Here is a 26994-nt window from a genome sequence, read left to right as displayed (position 1 = left end):
ATGGCGGACTTTGACGAGATCTACGAGGAGGAGGAGGACGAGGAGCGGGCGCTGGAGGAGCAGCTCCTCAAGTACTCCCCCGACCCGGTGGTGGTGCGAGGCTCCGGCCATGTCACCGTGTAAGGGCCGCGCCGGGGCCTGCGCGGCCGGGGCGGGTGACGGAGGCCGGGGCGGCGGGATGGGGGCGGCTGCGTGGCGGGCCTGGGGGCGGCGGTGGCCGGGGGAAGCCCAGGGGCGCCGAGCCGGTCGGTGCAACTTGGAGCAGGTCGAGGAGGTGGCTGGGGAGTACCGGACTGGTACTGTGTCGCCCTCAGCAGCCCTCCATCCCCAGGCGTCCGTGGGACTGCGAGAGGGCTCTCCTCGGCCTCGCCGGGCAGCTGGGTGCCGCCTGGGACTCGCAGAGGGGCGCAGACCTCTTAACGAGGTGGTGAGGAAACAAGGCTGACTTGGGCAGTGACTGGCAGAGGAATGTAAGGTATTTGTCCTAGGTGATGAGCTGTCAGGAAGTAAGGTCCCTGGTTCCTGTGTATAACAGGTATGTGCCAGCACATGACCTGCTGGACTGTTGCTTAGGGTTGTTTATGTCTCTGATGCCCACCCCCATTTAACATATGCTAGCTCTGGGGGCTTTTAAGAAAGAAAAACCATCCGTGAGTTAGATAGGTACATGTAAAATGGTGTTAAGTGCTGTTTTGCTGTGTTTAGCACAAGAGGGACTGTGTTTTGATTTGCGAATGTTTGGTATCTCTGACAACCTAGTGGCTGGTGACCACTATTTAGTGTAATACTTCTCAGTAGTGGAACAGATGAGAGTGTCTTTCCTTCACTGAGTTCTGTCAGGCTCACTTTACTGAAATGTAGTGGTTGTCAGTTATGCCGTATAATTTCAGAGGCTGAGATATCAACCTGGAGACAAAGCGCAGCAGTGAGAGCTTTTTTTCCCCTTTTTGTATTCACTATTCAGCTGGACAAGGCTAGCAACAGAAGCATAGAAGTTGAAGGCATTGTGGTCTTCTGTTCTGAGTCCCATCAGATACTGACCTGTCCAGAAACCTGGAGTTAAATTTAGTAGTTTGGTGGCAGTTTGGTACATTACTGCATTAATATTTGGTTGGCATTAAGTGATACAGCTGGGCTGTGCTGCTTGACTTCCTGTTTTGAATCAGACAGCAGACATGATAAATGTTTGGAGAGTTGGAAGGATATGGATGGGCAGAAGGCTGGGAAGGCCCTGTAAAGGAACAGCGGCATGTAGCTAAGGCTTACTGCCCATGACTCTGTGAACAAAAGTTGTTACCCTCCAATGACTTCTTTGAAAATAAACTGGTAGCCTTAGCCTGTTTCTCTTAAGCAGACCAAAACCACAATTAAATAGTTTGACTCCAGTTTTCAATACTTTTGCATTTGCCAGTATGCAAGCACTTGGGTTTTGCTCTGATGGTAGGTGGAAGGTAAGTTGTGTGAGACAAAATCGAGGCCCGTTAGTGGAACTGTGAGGAAGCTCGCATAGCATGTCTGTGACGAGTAAGGGCGTTGTGGTTGAAGGATGGTTGCCTCATTAATTGTTCATTAATGGCTGTTAGTTCGTTATTACTTGAAGATCTTCCTTAAAATATTTGTTCTTTAGGTTTTGTATGAGTAGCGAAATATGAACATGTACCTCCAAAATTAGGCAGTTGATCTACTTTATTGCACCAGGTGTGAACACTTTGTGAACCAGCATCAGCCACTTTTACCTTTGTATGGCTTAACTTGTTTTTGATCATAGATTGAGCAACTTATTAAAAGTTAGATCACTGTCAGAACATTCACTTGGAGGATTTAAGGAACAGGTCAAGCCCTGTGTATATAATTAATTAGTTTTGCCTAGTATAAAAGCATGTATGCATTTTGAAGGACTGACAAAAATTGTCAGCAATTAAATACTGGATTGATCTGTCCTTGCCTCTGCACCTTAAAGAATTGCTGACTGCTTCTGGGGTGTGTGTATTTAAACAGAAGCTCTCTTTTCATAGTCTATTGTCATATCCTCTCTGATCTTACATAGGAATCATAATGTTGAGTTTGAAATGTGTCATTTCCATGACTACAGATTAATGTCAGAAAGGCATTTACTATTACTTGATTTCATCCAACAGACAATGGAAGTGTGTGAGAGTCCTTTCTAAGCTGAGTAGTTAAAAGTGATTAAAAGCAAGCAGGTAGATACTATCCAAATAAAACTTATGAAGGCATTGCCGTTCCAGGGTGTGCACTGAGAGTTCTCTTCAAGTCACTTTTTGGAGCATGCTGCACACAATTATAAAACTTTCTTTTCAATGTTCATTTTTCACACCAGCCGTTTTGGTAGTCACAAGAATTGTTTGACCTGGTGTCCGCTTACTTCAGGTGATCACTTCTGATGGCAGGAAATCTGAAAGCTGAGAGAATATAGAACTTTACTTACAACAGAATTTAAAATCCCAGGTGTTTCATGCTTGCTTTTGAAATAGTGTTAGGGTGGAAAGAGAGGTAAGTGATGAGTTTGAAATAGCGAAGAGAATATTTGTGATAGGTAGTATTTTTCAGTGACTGTTTTCCTGGTATTCTCTGTTCCTTGAGTGGCTGAGATATATGCTTTTATATATACCAGATTGTGTTAGCCAGTAATACTGGATTTATTAGTCTTTTGCAGTGCCTGAATGATGGAGAGCTGTTTTGATGTACTAGTGAATTTCCTTTGTGCTGTTTGTCATCTTAGCGCATCGTGTGGTGATGCAAGATAACTGTTTAGAGGGGTAAAAAAACCTCTCAATGCATTTCTCTCAAGTAATTTTTTTTTAAAATATTAAGTCTGCTTGTGTGCTTTCTAACCTTATCAAGGACATACTGTTGTGAAAACAAGGCAATTTCTTCACTGTACATGAAAAGTGTTAAGATCTATGGAATATCTTGTTTGCTTTATAAGGATTATGAACATGTGGAACTCAAGAGTCCTGTTGACAGCAATGAGAAAAATGGTTTCCTGTTCCTATAAGAGAGGACCAAGAAGAGGAGGATAGTGTGTGTCAGTTTTATGTTTTAGGAAGACCCAAGCTGCAGGCTGAGAGAAAGTTGCAGGTTGGCTGTGTCCTCTACTGTAGACTTCTACATTTGGAGATTTCTTTCTTCACTGTACAGAGGGCAGGAACTCAGCTAAACCTTTCAGAGATGTGTTCAAGAAATACTATTTTTAGATTCCAAGAAGGTTAGAGAAAGTACTCATGCATGAGGTGAGCATGGATGTGTTGAAGATGTGATGTAGAATGGGAAAGGCATAGAGCAAGCAGGGAAGAGATCATGTCACTGAAGATGGAGTATTGTACAAAAGAAATCTGCTATGTGAGGACAGCTGTCTTGAGATGTGTTTCCAAAATATGGATTTCCAATGTTTGATTTTTAGATGCTTTTTGCTGCTTTTTGGCAGAGCTGTTTTGTCTTTACAGGAACAGGTAGTAGTGTTCTATGGAGTTACTAATCTCTTAGTTTCCAAGTGGCAGTATGCAGTTAAAAGTGATAATCCTGAGATAACACCATTACTTAACAAAACTTTTTGTATATGGAGTCACCATTTTTTACTACCTGTGTATGGTGATCAGACTGTAATATGGAAGACTCAGAGTGATGTTGGTAGCTGTCTGAGCTACCTTTGATGTTTCAGTTTCGCTACCTCACCGTGCAGCAATACGTTACCACAAACCTTGAGCACGGAGCTTCAGTCTCATTTGCTTGTAACCGCACCAGAGCGTGACTGCGTTGGTCAGAAGTGTCTGTGCCTCAGCATGTGTGTAAATTCAGACACCTCTAGAGCTTAGCCAGTAGGGTTGTCTTTGTTAGGCATGGGTTTTATGATCGATGAAGCTGTAGACATTTGAGTACTTTTTGGAGCACACATTCACAAAAAAAAGTGCCTTGTTTCTGTCCTCCTCATTTCCCAGCCAAACTTCAGCGTGAGCCTGAGCAGGGCTTTCCCCTCAATTACATCTTGTGTGACTTAACTGAGAGCAGGGAGACTTCTTTCTGCTTTTGCCTTTGTGTTACCTCATGCTTCAGAGTAAAGGTCTTCCTTACTATTCTGGGTAGAGGGACAGCTGAAAACGTGTCTTGTGTCTTGGTCTGGGGATCAGCTTTGTTCTAGTTCTTGCAACAAGAACTGTTCTGGACTGAATTACCTGTAGTTGGGCACTCACTGCTCAAATTTATCTTTAATTCTATTATTCATAATAAATCTCTTCTGGATGCTGAAGCACCAGGTACATGAAGGTCATTCCTTGAAGAGATGCATCTTTTAGACATTCGTCAGTGGTGTTTATTAATTAATTATATAGTAAATATATATTTTTGAGATTCCTGATGGCAGCTGTGTATCTTGAGCTTAGAGTTCTTCACCAGACATGGCTCTTCCTGAAATTTATATGGATCCAAGAGACTTTTTTCAGGCTTTGCTTCCCACTTCAACATATTGGCAATTTTAAGTGACTTAACTGTAAGGACATGGCACTTCCTTCTGATGTTTATGTAACTTTTGCCTCAGCACTTGATTTTGCTCAGGATTTTGGGAGGAAGGATGTATGATCTTCCTGTCATGGAGTATTCAATAGGATTTTCAGTGGTAGAAATATTTCTAGTAAGTATGGGTTTTCTTTGTCTTGTGTTGTGCTGGCAGAGCTACCAGATTTCTCTAGTGAATATTTTTGTTACTTTACCAGTTTTGAGAGATTTGTAGGAGTTGCAGAGCTACTATTCTAATTATAAGTGCTCAAATACACTAGTTACCTTGTGTAAGTAACTTACTGCGTAAGTGAGGTCTTGTTGCAGCCTTTCAATATATTAAGGAGGCTTATAAGAAAAATGGCCACAGATTTTTTTACTAGGGCATGTTGCAGTAGGATGTGGGGCAATGGTTTGAAACAGAAAGAGGGTAGGTTTAGAGTGAATATCATGAAGACTTTTTTATGATGAGGGATGAGAGACACTGGAATAGGTCACCCAGGAGAAGTTGTGGATGCCCCATTATTGGAAGTGTGGCCTGGTTGGAAAGGGCATCAAGCAACCTCATTGAGTGGAAGATGCCCTTGCCCATGGCAGGGGTGTTGGGCTAGATGATCTTTGAAGTCCCTTCCAACCCAAACCATTTTATGACTCTACTGCCTGCAGTCAGTGGTAGGGAGATGACTTATATGGTCTTAAGGAAAAGTAAATGTAAAAGTCGACTACAGTGTCAAATTTATAAACTATCTAGCCCAGAGTGCTGTGGCAGCAGGCATTGCTGATGGATTGCATGGAAGTCTACCTGTTCTTGTCCTCATTCCTCATAGTCTCTGGCATCTGCAGTTGTGTGAGGTGATGTATACTTCAGCATTGTCTTTCCTTTAGTCTGTCAGAGAATTTGTGTAATCTCTCTTCAGTCTGTGGCACAGTCTGTGTCACTAAGCTTAACTGGTAACAAACCTTGCCACTTGCAGCTTAAAGAAGTACTTTTTAATATCTTTTAAACCAATTTCCTGGTAGTTCCAGTGAGGGCCCTCTGTTGTGGGCTTTGATTATCAGATAATCATTCACCTTATCCACCGTGTTTCTGAATCTTTACAATTTAATCATATATCCCCCTCAGCTTTCTTTTCCAAGGCAGTGCCAGCCTTGATAGCCTCCTAAGGCAGCTGCTTTATTTCCCTAATTATTATGGTCTTCCTTCTCTCTGCTTTCTTAGCTCTACTAAGTCCTCCATGAAATGTGGATACCAGAACCCCACCCAGTACTGAAGGTGTGGGTATTGAGAGGGTTTTATGGGGAATGGAAAAATGCCTCCTGTGTTTGTTCTTAACCTCCTTCCTAGCGGTGCCCAGCTTTTTACTCCTATTTCTGGTGTCTGGTGCTTGCATTGACCTGGTGTTTAAGAAAATTATGAGTGGTGATAAAAGATCTCTCTCATGAGCTGTAGCTGCTGAACTTCAGTTGAATGTCACATAAGCATAGTTTAGCTTTCCTACGATTCAGCACCTTTCATTTATCTACACAGAAGCTCATCTGCCACCTTTTGCCACTGGGTTTTGTAAAGTCTTTCCACAGTGGCTTACCATGGCACAGCACTTAACTGCGCATTTGATTACTTGGGCCAGGTTCTCCATTGGCACTGGATCATTCAGTTGAATAAGGAAAAAAATATAGCAACCATGAGAAGCGCTTAGTTGCTCCATAAACATACTGTCAAAACAAATTATGTCTTTAAGTTCTTCAGCTATCAAGACTCAGATAAGCTTTTCTGTACACAGCTGAGCTGTGTGTGATAGATCTTGCTGCTAATATTCAAATCTTGAGCAGTTATGTTTCTTGTTTGTATTGTTTTTAGTATCTGATAGTCAGACTGCTTTGGTTTGTGTTCAGAAGGTTATTAATGACAAATGAAACTTTACACTGGCTGTTGTTTAGTAAATTAGTAGCCAGTCATATAGTTTCATTAATGATTTTACTAGATCATGTAGTCACCATTTGAAGTTATTGCCCAGAGTGGTTGTTAGAAAAACACTCAGATTTTCTCTGAGGTTTATCCATTCCTGAACCAAACCATCCACCTGTAAGAAAACATTTTTTTATAGACAACGTGAAACTTCAAATCTTTTGATCTTCTGAAGCCCAGAATTGTCAGTAACTCCAGCCTGTCTCAAATTCCTTCGTAACTTTATATTTGCAATTGGTGTGTTACTTTCTAATTAGTTAGCCTTTAAATCAGTTTTTTCATGGTAACATTTTGTGTTCTGAAACATAATTAGTGTACTTTTTTCTGAATAAACAAGCTAGTATTGATTATGCTTAGAAAGGTAATTTAGCAGGCCTGAGTGGAATAGCACCAAATTAACTTTTCCTCAAGATAGATCTGTACTGGTGGAGGAGAGAAGGGTGCTGGTAATTCAAAATGTGGCATCAGCTCACTTCCTCCTGAAATACTTCCCTTAATTGACCATATTTCCCACTATAGCTTATAAAGATTTTGCTGAGTTTTGAGAAGAATCAATAGTGTATTCACAGAGCTTCAAGAGGAGACTGTGAGCAAGGTAGATTTCAAACTATGTATGAATATTTATGTATGTGGTGTATTTCTGTCAGGATAATTTTAAGAATTACTTTTAATAGCAACTTTTTTGCTATAAATAAAATTCCTGAAATTTCCTGCCTTTCTGATAGAAACCTGGAGAGTGTTATGAGGTGCTTTTTATGTACATTGTGGCATAGATTTGGGTTATTTATAATTTTGGTATGATTTTCGTTTTGTTTTTGCAGGTTTGGACTAAGCAACAAATTTGAAGCAGAATTCCCTTCATCTTTAACTGGAAAGGTGGGTGCCTGTATATAGGAATTTGGAATTAGTGTTTTTATTATGAAAATGAGTTCCAGGTGTAGTCCATTGTAAGAGTAATAAATAGCACTGCTGTGGTACTAGTTTTTTGGTGTTTTTTCCTTGTAGGTTGCACCTGAAGAATTTAAAGCCAGCATCAGTAGAGTTAACAGTTGTCTTAAGAAGAACCTTCCAGTTAATGTACGATGGCTACTTTGTGGATGCCTTTGCTGCTGCTGCACTTTAGGTTGTAGTATGTGGCCAGTTATCTGCCTCAGTAAAAGAGTAAGTTGAACTAATCTTACCATGTTTGATAGTTATAATTGCATTGGGTTTACTCTCATTTTGTATTTACCTTGCCCATCTGTAAAAACCGTGTGCTAGAACTTACTTAAATTGGTTTGATTTCATGCATTTTGCCTGTCATACAGTTGTCTCTCATACTAGTTAAAATTACAATAGACACCAGTCAGAGTTTTGAGCGTATAACTCAATGAGTGGTAATGGAGCTGAATGTCTCTGCTAGAACCATGTACAGTACAGCACTTACTGCTCTTGAACTAACATTCAGCATACTTTTTTAGTAGCTGCATCTTCTCTGTGATAAGCTCTTTGGGATAGTCAGAATTTGGCAATGACTGAGTAGCAGTTAATTTTGAGGAGCTTCTGATTACATTGTGGCCTGAATAGCCATATGTTTTTAAAGCAGTTTTAAAAAAGATAATAACTGATGTTTCTTTTGGACTTTCTTTCCAAGATGCCAATGAGCAAGATTTTTTTTTCACATTAAGAACTAGAAAGCTGTGTTTTGTCTGTGTCTATTTGGCCCTTAGTGTATTGTTCACACAGAAGCTCATTACATGCACCTGTTTTTCACTTCCCCCAGCAGTTAGTTAAGCTCCTTCCCATCTCTTCTGTTTTCATGTGCATAACAGTTGTATTTGTCTAGTCCTACTTCACTAGCTTGCAAGAAGTCTGTGCCTCCCCATCCTCTCCTGTTAGTCCTGTTGATCTTTCCATTTGATGGCAATGCTCGTGTATATTTTCTCTCTCAGTGCTACTAGTTGTGTATGATTTGGTATGCTGAACATTACCATGATTTTCTTTATCAAATTCCTCATTTTACCTGGTCAGTTCATCAAAGCATCATAAAAATACAGGATGAGCACCGATCATAAAATGTGAATGTGTTTTTTATCATCTAACTTTCTGTGCTTAGTCTGTTTGAGAGATTATTTAAGGCTAGTTTTAATTGTGTACCAAATAAGATAGCATCCCCTCTAGTAATGTTGGAGTCTGTGGAGAAAAAAGTCTTTAAGCTGTCAGAAACTAGTAAGGCTGCTGTAGGTTGATTGTATGTCCATATCCTGAAAACCAGTTACAAGAACTTAGAATTTGCTGATTGCTGCAAAAGCTGGAGACTTAACTACCTTGCAGAGAAGACTACCTTTATCTATCTTTCTAGGCCTACCTCGTGCTTGTTGCAAACACAAGGAAACTTGCATTGCTACTGTTCATGTTTAACTTCCAAACGAGAAAGCTTCTCGTGCTCTTTAGTTGAACTTATTTTTCTCACATAATATGCTCTTGTAGCTGGAAATGATGGCAGGACATAGCATGGTAGGGACTGATGCCACAAGCCCTCACCTTAGAATCGTGGAATCACAGAATGGAGCGGGTTGGAAAGGACTTTAAAGACCATATAGTTTCAAACCATGGGCAGGGACACCCTCCACTAGATTAGGTTGTCCAAAGCCCCATCCAGCCTGGCCTTGAACACTGTCAGGGATGGGGCAGCCACAGCTTCTCTGGGCACCCTGTGCCAGCGACTCACCACTGTTTCTTCAGCTCAGGATACAGTTGGCTTTTGGGGCTGCAGGTATGCATTGCTGGGCCATTTTGAGCTTCTTGTCCAAGAGCACCCCCAAGTTCCTCTCAAGGGTGGTCCAGCCTGTAGTTGTGCTTAGGATTGCCCTGACCCATGTGCAGGACCTTGCGTGTAGTTCTGATGTGCCAGCCTCTCAAGCCTGTCAAGGTATTTCTGGACACACATGTTGACCACACCACACTGCTTGGTGTTGTTGGCAGACTTCCTGAGCATGTGCTTGATCCTACTATACGTATCTCTGATGGAGATGTGAAATAGCACTGGTCCCAGTACTGATCCACCAGAACACCCCTCATCACTGGTCTCCACTTGGACATTGAGCCGCTGACTGGAATTCTTTTAGTACAACCACCCAGCCAATTCCTTATTCACTAAGTGATTCATCCATCAAATCCATGCCCCTCCAATTTAGGGCAAAACTGTTGTGTGGGACAGTGTCAAGTGGATTGCTCAAGTCCAGGTAAATGACATCGCTTGCTCTTCCCTTATCCATCTGTGATGCAATCCTATCACAGAAGGCCACTGCATTTGCCAGGCACACTTTGCCCTTACTGAAGCCATGTTATTATTACCTCATTATTTTCCATCTGCCTGAGCATAGTTTCCAGGAGGATCTGCTCCATAATCTTGCTAGGCACAGAGGTGAGACTGACTGACTTGTAGTTACCTGGCTCACCTTTTTTCCTTTTAAAAAAACAGGGGTTATGTTTCCTCTTTTCCAGTCAGTGGCTGCTATGACATCTTAAATATGATGGATAGTGGCTTAGTTACTTCATCTGCCAGTTTTCTTTGTACCTGCAGATGCATCTCATCAGGTCCTGCAGGCTTGTGCACCTTCAGGTTTCACAGATGGTCTTAAACCTGATCTACAATGGGTGATTAGTTCTTCTCCCAGTCATGGCCTTTGCCTTCTGTGACTTGGTGGTGCAGTTAGAGTACTCACCAGTGAAGACTGAGGAAAAAGTCAGTGAGTACTGCAGACTGCTCCATATCTTGAGTAATCAGGTCCACATCTTCCTTCGTCTTCCTTTTGTCACTGATGTACATATGAAGCTTTTCTTGTTGTCCTTGACATCCCTGGCCAGGTTTAATTCTATTAGGGCTTTAGCTTTCCTAACCTGATCCAAGGCTGCTCATACAATTTCTCTGTATTCCTCCCAGGCTACCTGTTCTTCCCTTCCCTCCCTCTAGGCTTTCTTCTTGTGTTTGAGCTTGTCCAGGAGCTCCTCTTTCATCCATGCAGGCCTCCTGAGGTTTTTGCTTGACCACTTCTTTGTTGAGATTGCTCCTGATCTCAGAGGAGGTGATCTTTCAATGCCAGCTTTCTTGGATCAGTCATCCTTCCAAGGCTTTGTCCCATGGTACTCTACCAAGCAGGTCCTGGAAGAGCCCAAAGCCTGCTCTCCTGAAGTCCAGGGTAGTGAGCTTGCTGTGCACCCTTGTCACTGCCCTAAGCAGCTTGAACTCCACCATTTTGTGGTCACTGAAGACAAGGCCTGAGCTTCACATCCCTCACCAGCCCCCATTGTTGGTAAGAGCAAGGCCCAGCATAGCACTTCTCCCATTGATTGTTCTATCACTCAGAGAAGGAATTTATTAACACATTCCAGGAACCTTCAGGATTGCTTGTGCCCTGCTGTGTTGCCCCTCCAACAGATATTGGGGTGGTTGAAGTCCCCCATGAGGACCAGGGCTTGTGAAGACAGATAGGCTGTTCCTATCTGTCTCTATAGAGGGTCTCATCCACTCCATCTTCCTGGTCAGGTCGCCTGTAGCACATGTCCACTATAGTGTCGTCTGACCCTGCCCTCCCTTTCATGCTGACTCATAAGCTCTTGGTCAGCTCCTCATCCATGCCCAGGTAGAACTCTGTGCATTCCAGATCATGGCTGACATAAAGGGTGACATCTCCTCCTTCCCTCTATGTCCTTCCTAAAGAGCCTGTATCCTTCCATTCCAACACTCCGGTCTCAGGAGCTGTCCCACCATGTCTCTTTGATTCCAATATGATCACAGCCCTGCAGATGTGCACACATCTGTGACTGCTCTTGATTATTCCCCACGTGTTTGCACAGAGACATTTAAGCTGGGCCCCTGATGAAGCTGCCTCATTGGCCAGCGTGGCTGGAATTCCTTTGTGCCGCACTTCAGGTGCTCTCTGCTGACCCGTGATCCTTGTCCTGGCTCTGGGCATCTGTTGCTGGTGCTGGCATCAAACTGGTAGGAGTGGGATGGATTGAAGCTCTTCTAAACCGAGGCTCTTAACCTTTTCCCAGAAGTCACAAGTAATCAACTTTTATATATACATTGCTAAACAAAGTCAGAAGAAAGGCATGGGCTTGTAGTGTCTCAGGCCAGTGTCTCAGGCCAGAAGGTTTGAAGCTAAGGAAGGAGGTTCTGTGCTGAGAGCTGATAAAGCAACAGTTAGAGAAGTGCTTCTGTTGAAGTTTGTGTAACTTCAGTTAAGGTAAGCTCCCTTCCAAAAGGGTAAATCTTAAAAAAAACCCCCAAAACAACCCCCCAGTAAACCAAACCTATGGATACTCTGTTCAGAGGAGACTAGAGAGAGATTAATCATATAATTGTTGCTGTAATATGCCATCTGCATAATGACAGAGGAGTCTTGGAAAGAGAATGAGCAGCAAGAGCAAGGATGGAAACTTTGGGTTGAAGTTCCAGAAGTCATCCTAGAGGTATGGTGCAGACTTGTCAGTAAATGTTACCTTTTCCCCGTTAAATCTGATACCAAGAGACATTTAAGAACCTTCACACCTTTTTCTGCATCTGGAGACTCAGGCTCAAGGTTGGATGTCCAGCATGAGTGAAACTGAGGTTAAGACTCGCATGCCTAAACATGCTTATCTTGTGTCACTTCAGATGGCACAGTGGTGCTGGACACTGGTGGCACTGAGTACTTGTCTTTAGGCAGATTGAGTATTCCTCCAGAATGAAAACCATTTAGGTCAGTCTGGAGACTTCAGCTCGTGTGACAGCATCGTTTGTCCGTGTCAGCAGCTCAGCAGATGGATGTCTGCTTAGAGGGCTGTGTTGTCAGACAGAGAACTCAGAACTCTGTGTCGGTTGGGCATCTGGAGAGTATAATACAAAGAAGGAACTTAATTAACTTCTGTTCCTGAAGACAAATTCAAAGGGACAAGAATGCTTCCCCAAATTGCAGTTCTTAATCCTGGACCTGTCTGGGAAAGACTTTTCCCAGTAGAGGAGGTAAGGAGCAAAACTATGGAATATTTTCAAAGATTTTGCAAGGATTTTCAAGGAATTTGCAAATTCTAGTGTAGGAAACAAGCAGAAGAATTTGTGTTGATTCTAGCCAGGGGTGCTACTTTCAGAACCACATTGAAAAGTTACTGCCACTTGAGTTGCATGGAATAGATATGGGTGGATTCAACTTCATTTCCTGGTAGATCCAGATTAGGAAAGTACAAAGTGATTTAAAGCCTTTAAATTCCTTTTACTTGGAATTACAGGTTAGGTATCTTAAGATCTCTGTACTGAATTGTACCCACAGCTTGTAAGATTTTTCCTTTATGCAGAACTTTCCATCAGTTTATGTCAAAGTGCTGTGACAAGTACAGGAGACTAATTGTATGCATTTTCCTAGAAATCAAGAAAACGACAGACAGTGCGTGATGTGAATTACTTGGAGCTGCTCAGAAAATTGACAGCAGTTGTGAATACAACCTGGCTCATCTAGATTGCAGTCTGTAATTTACTGAGTAGATTCCAGTAGAACTGTGACAAGAAGGAACTTCATATCCTTCTACTAAAAAAAAAAAATAATTCATAGACTGTTTTGGGTTGTTGCTAGTGCCACAGTCCTGGTGACACCAGGCAAACTAATGTGTTTGGTGTGAAGTAGTCACATTTAAACTCTTGTACTGCTTGACTCTTGACTTTATTGGCCCTTAGAAGACGATTAGGTTAATGATCTTCCATGGTTTGACTTCTTCAGATCTCCTTTCACTGGCCAGACTCCAGCCTTAGGTATAGTCTCAGCAGCTAGGATTCACATTTTGAGGAAACGGGGATCCAGGGTGACATATGTCTCTTTCTTCCCTTCAGCTTTTAGATACCATGGATTCTTTCCCAGTAACACTTAGAATCTGAAACAATTAATACACATGAAGAATAAATTAAAGGTTACTTATTTCACTGTATGTGCTCTTGTCTGAGAAATGTTGCCCAGAGAATTTTACAGATTCAGCTCTATCTTAAGTGTTACCTATTGAAAGGCCAGTTACTTGGAACTGGCCTGTGGTACATTCTTTGCTGCAGTGATCACAAAACACTCCCAAGACCATGTAATTGGAGAGCTTGATTTCTGCAAGCAATACGGAAGTGTTCTGTGTAGAACTGAAAATTGTGTAGAACAGGTTTTAATCACACAATAAAAACATACCAGCCTTCATCTCTGCCCTTTTCTACCAAAATAGAAGAATAACGAATCTGTTTGGTTGATTTACATATACAGAGAGTTTACAAGTGGGAGTGTTTCTTGAGTTAAGGATGGTATTAAATTAAATAAGTTTCAATTATTCAGTTGCTTTTAATACAGACCAATTAAATAATGCCTGTTTTAATGAGGCTGAATCACTCCACCATGCTCTTAAATTGCTGGTATGTCTTTCTCCGCTCTCAAAACATTTTTTTTTTTAAGCTTCCTGTAGAAAAAATGAACACAGCAGCTTCAGAGCTTGGGAAGTTACAATAATTCTCTTAATCTTTCTCTGCGTTCTGTATTTTTACTACCTTTCATTGACTTTCATTCTAACGTGGGAATGTTGTCAGAAATGTAGATATGATTGTTTGAAATTACAGACAGTTCTTGAAAGTTTAGATATAATGGGAGTATATGCTTTTGGTTTTGTGCAGTCAAAAAGAAGTTACAGGTTTCTCTCCTTAAATCAGCAGGTGCTTCAAGCCAGGAATTTATTAAGTCACAGACATTTGTAAGGTTAATTGTTAATTATATCACTTTAATGCATTTCCATGCCATGAAAGCTTTCCCTTTGCTGTATTTTCCTTTTCAGTGCTTTGTTCAGTGCTAGTTTTGGAAGTCTTTGTACAGTATTGTTTCCTTTCTTTTGCATTGAGGTATTTGACAAAAAGCCTGCTACTCTTCGCCAGTAGAATAAATGTTTAATTTAATTCAGTATCTTATTGCCTCTCTCCTTTTATGTGGCCTTGATTTGATTTTAATGAATAAAAGCAGCAAGAAAATTACAGGAAATGCAATCTCTCATTTGCAGATCTAGATTGTCAGTGATCTTCAGCAGTTTTACTCAGATTGTACCATCATTTCTGGGACAAGTTCCAGATTGTACAAATGAATATTAAGTCTTTAAAGTTATTGTTCTTTAAATAAAAAGAATGACATAGTGAATTATAATTCAAAAAGCACTGCAGGCTGCGGTGCCCATTTGAAGCTACTTTTAGAAACGAATTGACACTCATTTTCAGTATTAACTAAATACTATAGTTCCCAGTGTGTAAATAGGATAAATAATGTCACCAGAATCTGTGACAATGAGAGCTATGATAGAACTGCTGTACCGCTAAATTTCTTAAAAGCTGATATTGTACATGTAAATTGCATGTTTCAGGAGGCTCATGGGCAATCTCTTAAAATGAATAGAATGAGATATTTGAAAGCAATCTGTAATACTTTCAAGAGCTGCTTGTTTGTGAATTCACACAAAGCCGATGAATGCTGCTTAAGCCTCATCATTAGTTATCAGTTCTGTAGCAGTTAACATCTTCAGTGTGCTGGGTAAACATAAGCTCATTTCAACTTTCAAAGTATTGATTAAATTAAATGTGTTGCAGGAGCTGGAAAGAATCATCTTAAATACAGTAGTCTTGCTTGTCAGCGGATGATACTGCTGTTAAAACACATTAACTCAGCTTATTGAAGCTATGAATACATTAGTTATTTTCAAAAGTGGAAGGAACACGTGTTTCTCTCCTCTGCCATTCTGTTGGGGACTTGCACTGAAGATACTGATACAATAATGCTTTTGCAAGCCAACTGAAGATACTGATACAATAATGCTTTTCCAAGCCATTCCACAAGGCAGTTATGTAAGACCCTTTGCTTTGTTTTTGAAGCCTCTGTTGTGACAATATATGTATTCAGTTTGGAAGGATCTTTAAAACTGTAATTTATTTATTATGTCAATTCTAAACAGAACACATGATCTCTGTATTTGCTCTAGTCAGTTTAGTAAAACTTCTAGAACTTGTATATATCAAATACACATTATTGATCATTTTTTCAAAGACATTCAGAGGTCTTTAATATTTTTTTTCAATATTAGCTATGAAATTGAAACTTAAATACACCAGGTCTAGATGTTCTTTTATTTTAAATTTAATTTACTTGGGATAGGGCAGGGCAAGAAGGGAGTTCATGTAATGTGGTTTCTGGGGAGGGCAGAAGCTATAGCTTTCAGAATATTGTCACATGGAAGAGAAATTTTTTGTTTCTTTGACTACTGGCTGTTGAGGAACAGTGCACGTAATAACTTCATAGGACTATAAACCTTGTGTTGAATAGGGTACTTAGGGCTTACATGCTAATATGTTGTATTGTTGAATTAAAAGCAGGTAAAGTACTAGTGGCATAAACGACTTTCAACAAAAAATGCCACCTGTAGAAGTGGTGGTGGTCTGGGCTGTGGTTTTTATGGCAGAGCATTGGTTTGGAACAGGTTGCCCAGAAAGCTTGTGGATGCCCTCTCCCTGGCAGTGTTCAAGGCCAGGTTAGATGGGGCTTTGGGCAGCCTGGTGTATTGGAGTGTGCCCCTGGCTGTGGCAGGGGAGTTGGATCTAGATGATCTTTGAGGTCCCTTCCAATCCAAACCATTCTATGGTTCTGTGAACATCCACAGTTCTGTTTGGTACTCAAATTAAAAAAAAAAAAAAAAAAAAAATTGGCATGAAGAATACTTAAATTTCTAAGTAAGGCACAAAATATTAGTTTGTTTCTTTATGGGTCAAACTAAACCCCTTTATTTTAAATGTTTTTATTCTAAAGGTAAATTTGTGATTTGCCCAGAGAAGCTGGGGATGCCCCATCATTGGAAAGTATTCAAGGCCAGGTTGGATGGTGTTTGGCCAACCTGGGCAAGTGGAGGGTGTCCCTGCCCATGGCAAGGGAGGGGTTGGAACTAGATGATCTTTAAGGTCCCTTCCAACCCAAACCAGTCTGTGATTCTAATTTCATGTAGTCTTAATGATAGTTTTTATATTAATCTTAAGGTCAGCGTGTACTTCTGTTTTCTATAGTGAATATTATAAATTGCATTTGTAATTAGAATTGTATTTCTGACCACTGTGATATTAAAGTAGTGGATGTAGGATTATTGTGCTTCTTACATTTCAATGGCTAAGGTATATAGAGTGAGCCATAGAGCATGCACTGGCTTGGTTTCACTATTGTCTTTGTATTGGTTTCATGTCTAATTTGTTGTGTTACTGGAAAAACAAAAGGGAGCTAAATTGAAATTTGTATAGAGGCATTTTGAAAAAATCCACACTAAAAATAGTCTAGCTGGATGTCAGATTTGGAAATTGGGGTAGGAAGGGTCAATTTTTAGTATTTTCTCTCTTTAGCAACTTGTAAATCATGCCAAATGGCATATGCAAACACTATTGAGGAAAGAATTAATTACAAAATTATCTGAAATACATATAAAATCAGAGATAAGTGGAAAGCATGTAATATCTTACTAGACTGCGTTACTCTAAAAAGAAACAAAACTTGAAAGGGCTGTTGGCAACTGAGTGATGCTTCTGTGGCTCTTGCTTTTTCTTAAGTAGTCTTGCTCTGGGATGTATTCACTTCTTTGCTTTGCTAAACAAACCAGGGTAAAGCGTTGTTTTCTGCATAAGTAGGGCACTCTCAATAACTCAAGCACTATGTGTAAATAAAGTAACTTGTCATTTAACAACAATAAAAAAGTAGTTCAAGAAGCATACTCCTAAGGTTTGTGCAGATGAAGGGGGCAGCTCAATGAAAGAGAAGACTGAAGAAGTCTGAGTCTTCTACTGAACCAAACAAAATGTGTGAAGTGGCGTGTTACTTTTAATTCTGTTCCCCATCAAAATTATTTTTGCTCCACTTTGGAACAAATTGTTGAATTTGGAACAATACTGATGATGGTGATAGAAAATATCTTTTTTTTTTTTAAGTAGCCAGATATATTTGTTCTGAATTGCATCAGCCTACTTAGAATTATGTAACCATCTGATTCAGTCCTGGGATGGGCAAGGTACCATAGATGCTGTTCCTTCCAGAGCGATCGTTCTTTTCAGCACACACACTAGCAGGGGCCTTGTAGAGTTATTTTAAGTAGTGCTGCCTTCAGTGGTTCTGGCCATGCAGCTTCTCTTCCATTCTTGGACATTCCTAACAGCAGGAATCAAAGGCTTCCTATGCACTAACAAATTAAACTTTGGGGAGCGTTTCCTAGGCGTTGCTGCTTTATAATGTGTACTCTTAGAGAAGTCCCTGGCAGGCTCTGGGTCTGTATTGTGTAACAATTCCTAGGCATTATCAGAATGCTCCAGGCACTATGAGTGATTTGGAGGTTATGAAAACTTACTGATATAGATGCAACCTGTTCCCTGCCAGCTGGCTTCAAGTGAATGGGAATGTTTCTGGGCACAGTTTCATTTCCTAATAGAGATGTAACCTGAGAAGCTTTGGTTTTTCCACCTACACTGGCCTTGAACTGTATTCCATGGCATACTACTGTATATTTTGTAAATAAATGGTGGAGACACAAACTTTCAGTTCATAGTTTCCCACAGTGGAAGACACCAGATGAGTTATTTGGTGGAGATTCAATCCTATTTTCAACCCTGTTACGGTCAATTCTATATTTGGTCTTCATTTTCTGTAGCCCTTTCTGTGAGAATGGCCTTTAGCAGGAGGCGGATGCTTTAGATTTGTCATGGCCAGATTTAAATAATTTCCTTGGAGGGAATGGAGCTTCATGGCTTTTATTTCCTTACAATGACAGAGAATCAGAGCTAGAATTTAATCCTAGAATAAGAGAGATAACAATCTTTACAAAATCAAGCAGCAACATTACTTACAATCTTGATGCTTCATGCATTGGTTTAGCATCTGTCTGCCTGTGAAATGGGTTTTTCCACATGTCAATTGGACCTTCCCAAGGAGGTGTGTTAATTTTACTAAGGTCAACTCAGCTCACCTGTGCTGACTGCTTGGGGAGATTAACTTTGGCCTGGCCAGAACCAAGACAAGTTTCTACAATGTTTGGTTGTAGTTGCTGTCATCTTATTGGCAAAAGTAGCTAGCTACACTTATTGGGTGATGTAGCTTTCAGACTATAGCTAAAATATCCACTTGCCTTAGTCTTGAGTCTTTTAGATTACCTATATTTCAGAAAAAAGTTATAAGACTTCTGTAATCAACTTTTAGGAAATTACCTTAATTTCTCTGCCATGCGTTTCTGCTGCAGACCAAAATTACTTTGGAAAATAATCATCCAGTATCTGCCAGTTAATATGTTTGTGATAATATTACAAGATCTTCTCCATTGTACTCCTGGATACGTGGGGGTGAATGTTTCTGCACACCTTCTCTATTCTTCACATATTTCATGGGTTTAGGATGTGCTTAAGCAGTCTACGAGTTTGAGAATCAAGGTAACTGGAGTCAGAGGAATCAACTTTGGCTTAGCTATTAAAAAACTGTTACATGCAGCAATGTCAGGTAATGCCTGATAAAGAAGAGACCTTTCCAGAAAGTAGTTGATCTGATTTCATTCACTAACTTTAAATTAATCTCTCTGTGATGTACCAACTCATGGTTGAGATACATACAAATTAGGTCAGTATATGGATAATGTGAGGACATGGGACAGTATCTTCAGGGCTGTCTTTTAGAACTGGTGCTTTTCTGTAGTCAACTTGATGTTGTCAGTTCTGCTCCAGGATTCTGATGCTGATGTTTCTCTTTGCCTAATCAGAAGCTTTGATCTGTGCTTCGGTCTGGGCCCATTTTCTGCCCAGAATCCTCTGTAAGACAAGGCAAGATGCAGTTAATAGTAGGCCTGTTGGACAAACCAGTTATTTCAAGATCATACAAAAAGGACCAAAATGCCACATTTATTTCCAGATATTCTTCAGTCAGTCTGTGGTCTGGGTTTTGCTCAGTTTCTTGCATGGATGCTATAGTGGTTCCTGTCTGGGATGAGTGCCCTTACAATAGTCTCTAGTAAGAAAATTCCTAGCTACTAATAGGGAAGAAGATGCAAGATACATTGATGTGCTTGAACTGGCACCTTTTCAAATCCCACTGTATGTGCTGAAGCAAGTCTTCCAGGATGTCAGGGTCTGAAATCAACTCAGATTTCACCTTTGTGATCTTTGCCCTTCACAAATAGGGAATCCTCAGTAAGATGGGAATCTTAGCAAGTCACAGTTTCTGAAGGGTCTCTTTGGGGTGGGGAGCACAAAGACAGAAACATGTCATTCAGTTACGCACGTTCTCTGTACAGCTTGGGCGTTTTTGTGGCACCAGTATGGACCTTAGAATTGACTTGGGGGGGGGTGTTGACAGTGTGACTCTGCTGATAAATTACTTGGGTATTAATTTTGTAGTCAGGTATATATCTGTTTTTTGGAGAATGAGCATTCTCTTTGAGTGGTGATGTTATAGTTTGGATCTCTGGTAGGATCCTTCGCCTTTCTTCCATGGGGTATAATACAAACTCTGGCCATGTGGCAATCAACAAGAACATGTTTAAATTGCTCTTGCTGTAGTATGAAATCTGAGCACAAAGTATTTTTTTCTTCAGGGTAATATTCAAAATCGCTATACTTGAGTGTGGTAAACTTTGAAGGAATTTTAAAATCTCCATATACTATTTGTCGGATTAACGTTGTGCTACATTTACATACCTTCTGGAGTTTTCAGATGAGATGTCAAAGATCAAATCTCCTGATTGATCTGTTGTTCCCAGACAGCTGGGAATAAAATTGATAGTGGAGAATGGTGGTGTTACTGTCCATATTGTTTCCCAGCTTAAATAAAGACAAAGGGGGTTACTCAAATTAGCACCGTTTTGGAGGTCATGTAAGATCCTTTTGTTTAATATTGTACCAGTCATTCACTTGATTTACAGCAGGAGTTGAGGGGGTTTGGCCCATTCACTAGTAGGGTTTAGTGTAGCAGTGCGTGGTCCAGGTCAGGTGCTGCAAGAGGGGCCCTGTGGCTGTGCAGCCTACCAGTTCAGATCAGAACTGCATCTGGAGTTGAAACTAAACTAACTTGACTAGGGACTGCAAAGGCATAACAGAAAGGTCTTGCAGTTGGTAATACAGGTAATGCACTGTTTATATTCATACTGCCTTATTTCTGCATGAGAAGTTCATACTTAGTCTTCCTGTGTTGTTTTTTTCTTTCATGTTTAGGGGCAAAACTTTATTGCACTTACTTGTGAGCAGTGAGCATTGGTGACTGTGTGTTCTGAGCTGGGCTCTTTTGGTAGCCTGATTTTTTTTTTCAAAAGACACTGTAAAATGTGTATATTTTACAGGAATGTTTCATTAAATATTGCACTGAGATAGCTCATTTGAAGAGGCTGTTTTGGGAAGTTCTGTTGATAACACTAAAGACTCTGCTTTTTTCAGGCTGTTACAAAGCATACTTTCTTATCCTCAGTATGCTAAAAGTGTACTAGAATTGCAGTTTGAGCGTTGCTCAGATATTGGATTGAGGTTTTTAATGAAAAAAAAAAATTAAAAGCTGGATAGTATTAAATCTTCCTAATAAGCAAGTCTCTCTTCCACTTAATTTGTGCTTTTGTTATGGCTAACAAATAATTTGCTGTATGGGTTTTTCTGTACACCATTGATAGAATATATAAGCTTGTCATCCTAGTGTGCTGGAAATGCTACACTCAAATCAAGTGTTCCTTTCTGGTTTTGTATATCCTCACCTGCTCCTCACTGTAAATCATTGAGATGTCAAGAGCAGTGATTAATTAAGCTGCACGTGCAAGTGCTTTTTTTCACCTGTCAAGTAGGAAGAAAACTTACTATAGTGAATTGTGTGATGCGGTCTAATGCATTTCTTTTTATTCCAGGCTCCGAGGTTTGCAGAAATATTGTACAGTCTAATTTTCATGAACGTTTCTGTGTTGATGGTATGGCATGATACCTATGACTATCCCAAATTATACCACAGGAAGGATGGTATTTAATGCTCTGGGAACAGAAATAATCACGGTCTTGAGGCTGCATGCATTTTTATCTCACCCAAGTCAAATGACTTTAAACTGGCTTCTTATTTAAATAAACCAATTAATACTACATAACTACCTATCAATTTCTTATTTATGTGTATGTATCGTAATATATATGTAATTTTACTGGAATTTGAAAAGCTTGGATGTTTTTTCACACTCTTTGGGGCAAACAATGAAATTAAATTGTATAGTGATCTTAATCTATTATTAAAAGGTCCTGGAAAGGAAGATTACAAGGTAGATTCAGGTTTTGAATCGGTTTTGCCATTGGTTTAGCAGCGGGTGGGCAGGCAGATGCCTGCTCAGAGTAGAACCTATTGCCATTTTTCACCATTGATAGAGTAGCCTTTCAGAGTCAATGAGCTCTGTCAATGTGAGCTTGTCAAGGCTACAACTTCATAGACCTGAGAGGCGGTTTGAGAGGTCAGCCCTTTTCAGGTTTGCTGTGATGCAAATGAACTTTAATGCTTAAACAACTATTGGAATTTTTATGTCTGCTCCTTGTTCTTTTTTCTTCACAAAGTCATTGACGAGACATTCAGTGCTTTTTAAATTGGAAGTTGCATTGTGCTAAAGACCTAGTACAGATTTACGGAGGGCTGAAAGCAGTTAGATCATGTTCTTTTCATGGTGCGATTAGAATCAAATCGATTTCCCTACAGCCTTCAGCATTCAGATGGCAATTTTAACAAAGCTTGGGGGCTAGACAAGGGACAAAACGACTGAACTGAATGTTAATTACACTCTGCAGCCTTATTTTCTTTTGATTTGGAGCTGACTGGCAACTAAATTAACAAAAGTGTGACCATAACTGCTGCCCTATTTTCATTTAAAAGGAGAGCAGACTCTAAAAGGCTATCTTTACAAAGAAACAAGTGAGGTCTACTGATTATTGTTAAAGGGCACTGTCTTTAAAAACATAATAATAACAATAACGCCAAAAATACTCAATTCCCAGTTGATGTGATAAATTAGTCGCTGGCACATCCACCTTCTGATAATTCCTCGACTTGAGCTTTTAAAAATAAAGGGTAATAAAAATTCAGCGTAACGATTACTTATAGATAGCAATGGTCTAATTTTTAATCATGTGACCACAGTACATGCTTAGATGTGTTTCCCCACAACCGCTTTGGCATTAAGGATGGAGGAACGGATGTTTGAAAATCGTGATGTTAATATTTGGTGGGAAATGAATAATTTGTTGCCTAATTTTTATTTTGCTCTGACATCCTTGTGTTTCTCTTGAGAGCATTTAGTTTGATTTGTTAAGGTTCATTTACAGTACTTGTATTTTGTAGTAATAACAGCAAGATGCTTTCTCATCCCTTCCCCTCACCCCTCTCTCTGCCTTGTAAGGAAGCTGCAGCTGCACTAAGTTGTATTTGATCCTTGTCATTGCTCCGTCCTTTTGCACCTGCAGCCCTGTTGGTCTCATCTTAACACCTGGCATCATGAATTATCCTCTTTTTATTCATAGTCAGTAGCAAATCCCATTTAGAGCTAAGCAGTATATATTCTGGCAGTCAAATGACCATAAATGTCAGAATGTATTTCTCAAATGTAAATATAACTGAGTAATTATATTCAGAATGCTGTGAGACTTTACAGCACAGAATGTCCTTTAATACTCACATGCATAATCTTAAAAAGCCGTGCAGAACAGCTTTCAGGATTCTCTTATCTGAAGTGTCAAGTGTGGACAACATAGGCAGTAAAACTTGGCTTTCGCATCTGAACTGTTGGGTTATGCAAGTCACAGATGTAGTAATATTCATTTGTGCAATTTATCGTGACTTCCTGGGTTTGGTTTTCAGTCTTGAAAATCTGGACATAAAAGTAACAAAGATTTTTTAAATTTTTTTTTTTTATTCAGAGCATTGCATATTTGTACTTGAGCTACAGCATTGCAAAATAGCTTGCAACATTTTAGTTGCCGACCTTATTAGCAGCAGTGCCTTTAGACCAGTGTTGCTGCTTTTATACTTGGATCACTTAAAAATTTTCTGTTGTTTTAAAGTTATAACTGCGAAGAACCAGAAAGAATGTATGTGAACAGTTTTTGTTCCAAAATGGTGGAAGGTAGTAATTTGGATATCATCAAAAGGTCTCTCTGTTCTAGTTTATTATTATTTAATACGAGAGAAGTTTTGCTAGTAGTCCAGACCACCCTGTACTCAGTCACTGTCCTGTACCTCTCTCCTTTTCACACAAAAGCAGCTGCAAAACAAAGTTTTTCTAAACCCAGTCAAGAGTAAAATTCTTTCTCATTTGTCTTCCAGACACGAAGATCGATTGAGAAGTTATTAGAATGGGAAAACAATAGGTTATACCACAAGGTGAGTGCCGCAGGGAGCAGCTTCGTACTGTTGGAGTTTGAATTGCACAGTATGGAAACAGATGCTTTTGTTGAACGAAAAATATGAAAGGTGGACAAATGGGCTAGTCTGTGTGCTGCAATAAAATACAGCTCATTTTTCTTCTTTTTCTTTCCTCCTTGTCTAGCTGTGCTTGCATTGGAGACTAAGCAAAAGGAAATGTGAAACGAATAACATGATGGAATATGTAAGTTAAAGGGCTGTTTTGTGAGTTTCTCTATTAAATGATCATTTATTTTGCTTCTGATCTTATTCTTTTCATGATTATTAATCAGTAAAGGTGTCAGGAGCTTAATCGCCAGAGTGCAAGGATTTTCTACGGTTCACAGATGCATGGTTTCATGTGCAGGACTGATTTATAAAGTTATGAATGACTTGAAAACAAGGCTTCACTGTGTTCTGAAAAATAATAAATTAATTGCCAAGATAAAATAGCTTGAACATGTGCTGATGGAGTGTGAAATTTTAGATGCTGTATAAAGAATAACCACAACTTTGGTTACGCAGCAAGTCAGATATGGCTGTTTTATATAATGCTAATCAAGTCTGAAAGTATGGAAGAAGACCTTTCAACTAAGCTGTTGGAGCTTAAGAAACCTTTAGCCTTTTTAGATTTTAACTGCCCCTTACCTCAACTGTCTTGAAAGTATCTTTATCTCCAATTGGTGTCACTAAAATATTTTTCAGCCAGTCTCTGGAGTTTTATCAATCTTTGGCTGAGATTCCATAAACCCTTCTTGGAAATATACAGTGAGACGTTATACATGGTTTAAAATGAATGATGCCCAGACTGGGATTTCAGTTTGTTCTGCCTGCAACTTTGTGTTACTTTTTGGTGCTGTTTTTATTTCTGTATTCAAAATGTCTTGAAGGCACATAGAGTAGTGTGAAATAAACAGCTAAAATTTAAGAAACATTAGAATTTGCTTAGTTTCTTTTAATACTCTAGGCAGTAGGTGCTAGGAAGGGATAACTTTTTAAAAATAAATATTAGTGCTTGAGAAATAACTGCTGTATTAGTTCTGATTTATCGGGGTCCTTGCTGGTTCTTTGAAACAACAAAGCTGTCATGCCTCAAAAAGTTTTTAAAGTGGTTAAATAGTTGGAAATTATGTTAAAAGAATATTTCTTTTTTAGTCTTTCCCTTTTTTGTGTTTCTACATTAAATCTTACTTTTGGTCTTAAACATACGAGCTTTAAAAGGTGTTTTTTATGGAATGGCTGTATTCAGTTCCCTGCAATTCCCTGCATAAGTAGACTATTCTACAATGGGGTTTTTTTTGTTTAGATGTGACTGAAAATGGAATAAAGCAAATTTCAGAAAGTAGATTTGTGCTTTACCTAAACAAAGGGATTTTTACTGCACTGAAAATTTTGGTTTGCTAGAGAAGATTTTTTTATCAAATATTTTGTAGATTCAATGAAAAAAACCCTCATACAATGCTAGTTTGTAAATACTATGGCCCAGCAACGTTTATAGATGAACATTCTATTAAACACAATATAAAATCAGTTGACCTGTTCACATTAATAATTTGTGAAGATGGGCATGCAGTTTTACAGGATAGAGACAGAAGATTTTATTTTCAATTTGTGGAATGTCTAATGTAATATCTGGATATAGTTAATGAGAAAAAAATTGGAGAACTTCTCTGAACCATTTTCTCATTTTCAGTTAACTAATTTGCTAGTCTTCTAAAAATAATTTTTAATGTTGTGTTTGGGATTTAAACAATAAACACTTATCCTCAATTTTTTTTTCAAAGCACGTGATTTAAATTACTCTTGCACCCAAGAAGTGGTGCTTTGCTACCTGACTTAAGTTACAGACGTGACAGTTTTACACCTTTGGCATAAATAGTTTTTCAGCTTTAATTCTTGCTCCCTTTTGAAACCTTGCCTGCATAACAGAAGGCCTGGTATCTGTGGAGCATCCAATGGTTGACTCATGTTGAGCAGTCAATGGATTGAGCAGTCTACATCACTTCTGAAAATAAGTCACTTCTGAATATGTCCAAAAATAAACTTATGCACCCAATTTTGATATTACTTCAAAAGTGTTTGCTGTAGAAATAAAATCAAAGACTTGGGTCTTTTCTGATGTTCAGGATACTATCGGAGATAGACTGTTTACTATCTCAGCAGCCAAGTTGTGCTTCCCTTACAAGTAAATAAAATCCTCAGTTATGTTACCAGATTTGTTTATGGCTCCAACCATGCTGCTGTGTTATGACTGTCTAAAGAAAGAAAATGCACAAGCAAACCTTTTCTTTAAGCTTTCTATTTAAAGTAGGATAAATATTTGGATTGTATTCTGTAATGTACCCTACCATGTGTAGGTAGCTCAGAAGCACATAGTTTAGAATTAGTTTGGGACTGTAAGAATAACTGTGCTAAATCATTAGTCATGTTTCTTGTTAACTACTTGCTGATTTCTTAGATATAGGAACTTTGCAAAGGTTGATACACCCTTCTATACAAGCCTTTAACTATAAGCATGATTCCTCTGTTAAGTGGAAGGAAGTTTGGAATAAAGGGAATTGCCCGTGTAATTGAAAATTAACTTTGTGCATGGTGTACCTCCTGGTTTTTAAAAGTAGCATGATTATATCATTCATAATTTTTTCATAATAAAGTACATTAATTGCGTTAATAATTATGTAGTGGCTTATTTCAGTTTGTTTAGATGCGTTAGGTATTGGTAAGCAAACTTTTCTGATTGAATTTGATCCTTTAAGCATTTTGGTTTTGTACCCCAAAACCATTATATCAATCATGACTCTTCTAGTGGTCTCCTACCTAAGCACTGTGATCTTTGGTCATCATTGTAACTCACTGTACTTTAAAAAAATAAGCTATGTGAATTGTCATTGCAATAGATAATAGAATTGCTGACATCTTCCATTTAATATATATTTTTCTTTTTATACAGGTCATCCTTATAGAATTTTTACCAAAGACACCGATTTTTCGACCAGATTAACATTTGATTTATTTATAGAGACTTGAATTCAAGTATGTTGTCTTTCCAATGGTGCCTTGCTTGGTGCTCTCCTGGTGGTGACATAGCAT

General features: G+C 39.3%; 1 protein-coding gene across 1 annotated transcript; it reads left to right on the top strand.

Annotated features, from left to right (window-relative positions):
- CHIC2 (cysteine rich hydrophobic domain 2) lies at positions 1-26993 on the top strand (the record flags this gene model as incomplete). Its single annotated transcript, XM_084266945.1, has 6 exons — positions 1-119; positions 7297-7351; positions 7481-7636; positions 23827-23883; positions 24050-24109; positions 26855-26993. 6 exons carry the CDS (start codon positions 1-3, stop codon positions 26903-26905), a joined length of 498 nt encoding a protein of 165 aa, XP_084123071.1. The 3' UTR covers positions 26906-26993.
- Between the last annotated feature and the right edge of the window lies 1 nt (position 26994).

This window comes from Gallinula chloropus, assembly GCF_964237585.1.
Source record: "Gallinula chloropus genome assembly, chromosome: 7".
Lineage (NCBI taxonomy): Eukaryota > Metazoa > Chordata > Aves > Gruiformes > Rallidae > Gallinula > Gallinula chloropus.
Note: the sequence above shows the minus strand (reverse complement) of the source record. Positions and strands in the feature narration are given on the sequence as shown.